This window comes from Rasamsonia emersonii (assembly GCF_000968595.1).
Source record: "Rasamsonia emersonii CBS 393.64 chromosome Unknown ctg1118621760433, whole genome shotgun sequence".
NCBI classification, from domain to species: Eukaryota; Fungi; Ascomycota; class Eurotiomycetes; order Eurotiales; family Trichocomaceae; genus Rasamsonia; species Rasamsonia emersonii.
This window is the reverse complement of record NW_013563002.1, coordinates 41462-48754: the sequence shown is the minus strand read 5'-3', so window position 1 is coordinate 48754 and position 7293 is coordinate 41462. Positions and strand designations below refer to the sequence as shown.

The following is a 7293-nucleotide window of genomic DNA, read 5'->3' as shown; positions in this document are numbered from 1 at the left end:
TCGCCAGCGCATCGCAATTTGCTTCCCCTTGAGTCTTGACGGTTGACAGTGCATGAGTCGTGTGGGTTGTCTGCAGGGGTGGAACGACCAGAGGCTCCGGCTTGGCGGTTTTCTGGCCTTTTGGACACTCGGTCGGTCCGTGCTTGCCCCGTCGGCCACCGGCGCCCGTAGGCGCTGCTTTAACTAACAGATCAGACCACCTAGACCACAATTTATTCTGCTTCTTCTTCCAACCCGACAACTCTGCCTCCAGAATTCTTCGGGTTGTCCAGCCGTCACTGGAAACGGGGTGAATAGGGACTTCTGTGCCATCGAAGAGGGTGTGCCCTCTTCGCTCCTCTTCACCGTCCGCTGCCTGTTGCTCCTCTCTCTCGTCGTCATCTCCAAGTCTGCACAATGGCACAGATCGACACGCTGGACCTGATCGTCCTGATCGTCCTTCTCGTCGGTACCGTTGCCTACTTCACCAAGGGCACGTACTGGGCTGTCAAGAAAGACCCCTATGCCAACACATACGGGGCTGCCAATGGCGCCAAACCGGGCAAGACCAGGAACATTCTCCAGAAACTCGAAGAGACTGGCAAGAACTGCGTGATATTCTATGGCTCCCAGACGGGTACGGCGGAGGACTATGCCTCGAGGCTGGCGAAAGAAGGGTCCCAGCGATTCGGACTGAAGACCATGGTGGCCGACCTCGAAGAATACGACTACGATAACCTGGACCAGTTCCCCGAAGACAAGGTGGCATTCTTCGTGCTCGCAACGTATGGCGAGGGTGAGCCCACGGATAACGCCGTCGAGTTCTACCAGTTCATCACCGGGGAGGATGTCTCGTTCGAGAGTGGCGCCACTGCCGCTGACAAGCCCCTGTCCTCTCTCAAGTACGTCGCCTTTGGTCTGGGAAACAACACCTACGAGCACTACAACGCGATGGTCCGAAACGTCGATGCGGCCCTCACCAAGCTGGGCGCCAAGAGGATCGGTGCCGCTGGTGAAGGTGATGATGGCGCCGGGACAATGGAAGAAGACTTTTTGGCTTGGAAAGAGCCTATGTGGGCTGCTCTCGCCGCGGAAATGGGCCTGGAAGAACGTGAGGCGGTTTATGAACCCGTCTTTGCGGTCACGGAAGACGAGACGCTGTCTGCACAGGATGACTCGGTGTACTTGGGTGAGCCTAACCTGGGCCATCTCGAGAGTGGCGGTCGAGGACCATACTCTGCTCATAACCCATACATTGCCCCGATCGTCGAGTCCCGCGAACTCTTCACTTCCAAGGATCGGAACTGCTTGCACATGGAAATTGATGTATCTGGAAGCGGGTTGACCTACCAAACCGGTGATCACATTGCGGTCTGGCCTTCCAACGCCGGTGTGGAAGTCGACCGGTTCTTGAAGGTCTTCGGCCTGGAGGAGAAGCGCGACACTGTGATCAAGATCAAGGGTGTCGACGTGACTGCCAAGGTTCCGTTCCCGACTCCGACCACCTACGACGCCGCCGTTCGGTACTATATGGAAATCTGCGCTCCCGTCTCTCGTCAGTTTGTCAACTCCCTCGCTGCGTTTGCCCCCGATGAAGAAGCCAAGGCCGAATTGGTTCGTCTCGGCAATGACAAGGACTACTTCCACGAAAAGGTCACCAGTCAGTGTTTCAACATCGCTCAGGCGCTGCAGAGTGTGACGTCGAAGCCGTTCTCGTCAGTCCCCTTTTCTCTGCTCATTGAAGGCATCAACCGGATTCAACCCCGTTACTACTCGATCTCCTCCTCCTCCCTGGTGCAGAAGGACAAAATCAGTATTACCGCGGTTGTCGAGTCGGTGCGCATTCCCGGTGCGGACCACGTGGTCAAGGGAGTGACGACGAACTACCTGCTGGCTCTCAAGCAGAAACAAAATGGCGACGAGAACCCCGACCCCCACAGCCTGACATACGCCATCAATGGCCCGAGGAACAAGTATGATGGCATTCGTGTCCCGGTGCATGTGCGTCACTCGAACTTCAAGCTCCCATCGGATCCCTCGAAGCCCATCATCATGATTGGTCCTGGTACCGGTGTCGCCCCCTTCCGTGGATTCATCCAGGAACGTACCGCTCTGGCTGCTCAGGGCGAGAAAGTCGGCACCACAGTTCTCTTCTTCGGCTGCAGGAATCGCAATGAAGACTTTTTGTACAAAGATGAATGGAAGGTATGTCTTTCCGTTTCTGTTTCTTGCCTTCTTCACCTTGGTTTTTTTCGCCTCTGTGACTGACGCATCCGATCTATTTATCCAGGCCTATGAGGAAAAGCTCGGAGACTCGTTCAAGCTCTTCACGGCATTCTCTCGGGAAGGCCCGGAGAAAGTCTACGTTCAACACAGGTTGCGCGAAAATGCCGCGCTGGTCAATGAGCTGCTGCAACAAAAGGCTAACATATACGTCTGTGGTGACGCTGCGCACATGGCGCGCGAAGTCAACGTCGTCTTGGGCCAGATTATTGCGGAGCAACGTGGCCTCTCGCCAGAGAAGGGCGAGGACATTGTCAAGCACATGCGGAGCAGTGGGACATACCAAGAGGATGTGTGGTCATGATTTCCTCGTCGATTTCTTTTTCTCTGAATAGATTTCCTTTTTTTTTCGCTTCAGGTGTCGTAAAAATTTTGAAGGCTTGAGCGGAGGACATAGGTACTGTCTTTCGATTCGATTTATTTCTCATCCTCTTCGAGTCTATGATTTCACGCGTTGTACTCAGTTGGCTAGGCGTGATCATGGTGATCCATGGGTTGTCTCAAGTCTAGTTTTACGAAGTCTTGGCAGATCTAATGTAGGGTTAGTGATGGGAGGCAGAGACTATAGATATTATATGCAGCAGAGGAAGGTATTCGCAGATTGAGTTGTCCGCTGGCTATGAGGGTGTCTGGGTGTTGATCATGACTTCTTGGGGGCTTTGATCTATCTACACAGTACATACATAATGAGTTCATTATTGATATTGATTTTCAAGGTCATGGCGCAAGGTGCTCTATTCCATATTAATATTATTGTGATCATCTGTGCTTCTACTCATACACAACACCACGTGGCTGGAATATCCTAAGTCGGAAATAAAAGCCGGCCTCCGATCGATCAGGCTAATTATTCCGAAGTAACACAGCAGAACATCGGCTTTAGGCAAAGGACAATCTGATAGGGCACAAAGGAATTAATTCCGACCCTGGCGCGAAAGATTCCATGCTCTCATCAACGTCCACCTTAGACATCTTGGGCATGTTGTGACAACAGACAGAGAATATATCAGCAATTTGGACAGAGAGGACACTTTGTTTCTTTGTGTGAGTAGTCAGAATGACACTAATGCTTCAAATTAATCTGAATAAGTTAACTAACCTTTTTGTACAGGTCCAGAAATAGTGATAACTATGGTCTTTGGACACGTCTGTCTTGCTCAGGAGATGGTCTCTTTTTCCATATGATATGACTTACAGCTTAAGCTGCAAGGTCCAGATTTCATGGTCTGTTTCATTGAAGACTCCTTTGTATAGTTATAAGAGAACAGATGTGAAAGCTGTATACTGGAAGCAGCAAGATTCTCAAGTCATGAACTGCACACGCCTGTCTGGCTTTGTGTGAAGTGCCGTACTTGCTTGTTGCTGCTGTTGCTTGCATGAATGTTCTTGCCGTTATAGATGCTTGCGGACATGTGGCTTGACCGGCTTTCTATCTTTGTTCCTCATCAGGTCAGCTGTGTTCAATGTCAACGCAGGAAGGAACAATGATGACAGATACAAAAGTATTTCAGCCATTATGAATTGGATTGAAGATGCCTTGCATCTTCAGGAAACTCTGCCGAGATGCCAGCACGACTGCATGACGATTGACCTTTGCATTCGGCAAAGTGGACGCAGGATGGCATGAGGTCTGCAACGAGCAGATCTGAATATCAGAACATGGGATCCGACTGTTTGCCTTCGACGTTGAACATCTAGCAATATCATTCGAAAACGACCTTTTTGTTGCCCCTTGGAGCTTCTCCAAGCTCTAAGCATGGATTCGCTGCTACCTTCTGAGAGCCCGAAGGGGAGGGAGGGTATGCTCCTTCCCAGATTGGACTCGTCTGCTCGTCCCCCAGCCGTTCGCCCTCCGCTTCCCCCCTTCTCTTCTTTTCCTTCTTCTTCTTTTTCTCATCCATCGGTTTTCATCAAGCTGAGATCAGAACCGAGCTCAAGTCATCAAACGCAGTACTCATACTACTCATTCTACTCCTTCTACTTATTCTCTTGCTTATTGTTCTCCTTTCTTTTGTAGACGACGTCGAGCAAGTCCCAGAACGTTCCAGTTGAGCCCCCGAACTCAAGGGAAGCTTGCTGGGTGGACTCCTCGACGTATCCATCACTATTCATCTCATTCGTTCGAGTTCAAAGTCATACGTGAGTCTAATATCCGTAAAAGAGCCCTCAAGTGTGATTTCCTTCTGGTTTCTGCATCGCAAGATCTGTGTTTCATCGTCGTGTCCTCGTGACCTCGTACCGTATTCAAGCCATTGTCATTGCATTGCGGCTTGTGCTCTGGCCTAAGACCGGATTTGTGCTGAAATGTTTCCAGGTGTTCACCATGAACTCCCAGAACTCCCAGCAGGTTCCCATGGGCGAATCTGACCAAGCTCAGTCTTTTCAGACCGATCAACAGCATCGGGATGCCTCAACCCACAGTCCATATGCTGCGGGCCAGGGCTCCCATGACCCATCCGCTGGCACTCGTTCGGCGAACAACGCTGTCAGCACTCATATTCCCAGCGGACTGAACCTGCCGATGGCACGTCTCGGTCCCAAGTACGGTAATCTCAGGGCGAATGTCAGCTCCCCTGTAACTCCAAATGTTGAGCTCCCTGGATTTCAGCGTCCTTCCTGCAACGGACAATCCGTGATGCTTCCAAACGGAGGCCTGATTGGTGGCATCCCGCATGCTAATCATTTCGGCCAGCCTCAACTACCTGGTCATGAGCAGATTAACCCATTTGTCCCACCGGTGCCGCCTAGTATCTACTACCCGGGTTTTGTGGCCGGTACGCCTATTACCCCCGGTGCCTTCCCGGGATATTCCTGGCCCTTCCCCTTGAATAATGGAGACGTGCCCGCCCTGAATGGACCACGTCAGGGCTCGTGGTCATCCGTCGAGGAGTCCAAGGCTTCCGTAAACCATCTGGGCGATACCGGGACTCAAAGCAACTTTCATTCTTCTGCAGGTTCCGTGGACCGTACCCCCTTGACAGGGTTCTCAGTGAACATGCCTCTTCACATTTCGCAGCCTTGCCCACAGTATCAGATGATGAAAACTTCTACCGGTTATGTTATTCAAGACCTTGAAGCCCTGACTCAGCAGGACCCTGCGATTCCACGTGCCGTGCCGGCAATGTGGACCAATTCCTCAGATCTGACTCTCGCCAAGTGTCTTGAAAATCGTGAGGGCATTACCAATGTCTACATTCGTGGTTTCCTCCCTGAAACCACTGATGAAATGTTGCATGGGTATGCTTCGCGTTTCGGTCAGATCGAACGTTGCAAAGCCATCGTGGATCTTGAGACCGGGCTGTGCAAAGGGTTGGTCTCGCTGAATGGCCCCGTTTAGCCTTGTGCATACTGATTCCGTGGTATAGTTTTGCTTTCGTTCAGTTCTTCAACTTCGACGCCTGCGAGAATTGCATCCGCGGCTTCTTCTACCTCGGATACCAGGCGAGTTTTGCACAGGTATGTTGCTTGCATCTTGCAATTTCTCCACGACTATTAACGTTAAGCCAGAAATCTCGCAATTCTCGTCTGAAGGATCTCGAAGACAAGAATTCAACCAATATCTACTGCACTAATGTGCCAATTACCTGGTCCGAAGCGGTGAGAAAAGATCTTTCCCTTTTTTTTTGTCATTTCCCTTGATTCTAACACCAACTTCAAAGGATCTTCGTCGCCATTTCGAACCATATCGCGTCGTTTCCGAGAAGATCAGCCGGGACGAGAAGACTGGCGTGAGCAAGGAAGTCGGTTTTGCTCGGTAATTTCGTTTCTGGATATACCTGTCACTTGTTTAGAGGCTGACTGTGTTCCGCAGTTTCGAAACTCGCGAGATCGCTGAGAATGTTTTGGCTCAATTCCACAACATTCCCGGCAAAGATGGAGTCAAGCTGCTTCTTCGCTTTGCGGATACCAAAGCCCAAAAGCTGCTCAAACAGCAGAGCAACGAACGCCGTGCTTACCGAGCTGGCGAGTACAATTATTCGGTCGAGGTGGTCCAAGGTTCCACCCCGTCTCCCTCAGCGTCCCGTCTTGCACAAGGCATTTCTCAGGCCAGCCCAAGCTCGCCGATGAGTTATCAGTCTCCAGTGGGTGCTGGACCCGTGTGGACTCCCGCCACGACTATCTCACCATCGTACGACGGCCCTTCGAGGTTTTTGCCATTTCAGTGTTGCTGACATGTCTTCCAGTGGACCGGTCCTGAAAAGTTCCGGCAACAAGCGTGGTTTGAACTCGTGGTCCTCTCGTACACCGCTAGCCAACATCGAAAACACGCCTGCCTTTCGGGGACGGCTTGCGTCCATGACTCCCAGCACCTTGGCTGAAAACAACCAACCTGCGGCGTCTCCGAAGGCCGTTCCGCCTATGTCAATGAGCCAAGCTCGCACTCCAAGTCCGAAAAAGGAGAGCATCAAGGCGAGTTCTGTTTCGCCCGTGGCGTCCCGCAAGGAGGTCCAAGAGTCTTCCCCGAAATCTTCCGTCTAAATGGAGGACCACTGCCTCTTGTGCTGTGGACATCTGGAACGGGATGCGAAGACCAGAATTCTTTTCCCACTTCATCGCAGACTTAGATGTGTCTTTCCTACATGGTTAACACGTTCATGAGAATGAATTCAGATCGGAATATCGGTTGCAGGTTAGTATTGTGATATGGTGAGTATGTTCTTCCAGATTGTGAGAGTGAAGTCTACCCGTTGATCCAAATTGCATCTATCACACGGGAGCTTTTATGAGATTCAGCCTTTGTTCGTGTTGTCAGTTATATAATTATGGGAGTCCACCCGTTGATCCGGCTTGCATCTATCACGGGAGTTTGATCAGATTGACAGTGGTTTGTGTTGTTAGTTTTCAATGTCTACATGGTCGAGTGTCATCAACGCCATGCAGCGTTCGGATGATTTGTTTTAAGTGAGAGGATTCATAATGTTTTGATCGAGGTTACAGATGGAGAAGGAGAAGGCAGAAAAGGGACAAATGAGGAAAACATGGCTTTTTTAACACCACAATGCAGTATATTTAGATTAACAACGGTTCAGC

General features: G+C 50.9%; 2 protein-coding genes across 2 annotated transcripts; both read left to right on the top strand.

Annotated features, from left to right (window-relative positions):
- Positions 1-396: 396 nt before the first annotated feature.
- T310_6659 (NADPH--hemoprotein reductase) lies at positions 397-2566 on the top strand (the record flags this gene model as incomplete). Its single annotated transcript, XM_013470535.1, has 2 exons — positions 397-2184; positions 2270-2566. The coding sequence occupies 2 exons, from the start codon at positions 397-399 to the stop codon at positions 2564-2566; spliced, it is 2085 nt and encodes a 694-aa protein (XP_013325989.1).
- Positions 2567-4585: 2019 nt separating this feature from the next.
- Positions 4586-6741, top strand: T310_6658 (RNA binding protein MSSP-2; the record flags this gene model as incomplete). Its single annotated transcript, XM_013470534.1, has 6 exons — positions 4586-5571; positions 5628-5718; positions 5770-5859; positions 5922-6016; positions 6074-6391; positions 6447-6741. The coding sequence occupies 6 exons, from the start codon at positions 4586-4588 to the stop codon at positions 6739-6741; spliced, it is 1875 nt and encodes a 624-aa protein (XP_013325988.1).
- Between the last annotated feature and the right edge of the window lie 552 nt (positions 6742-7293).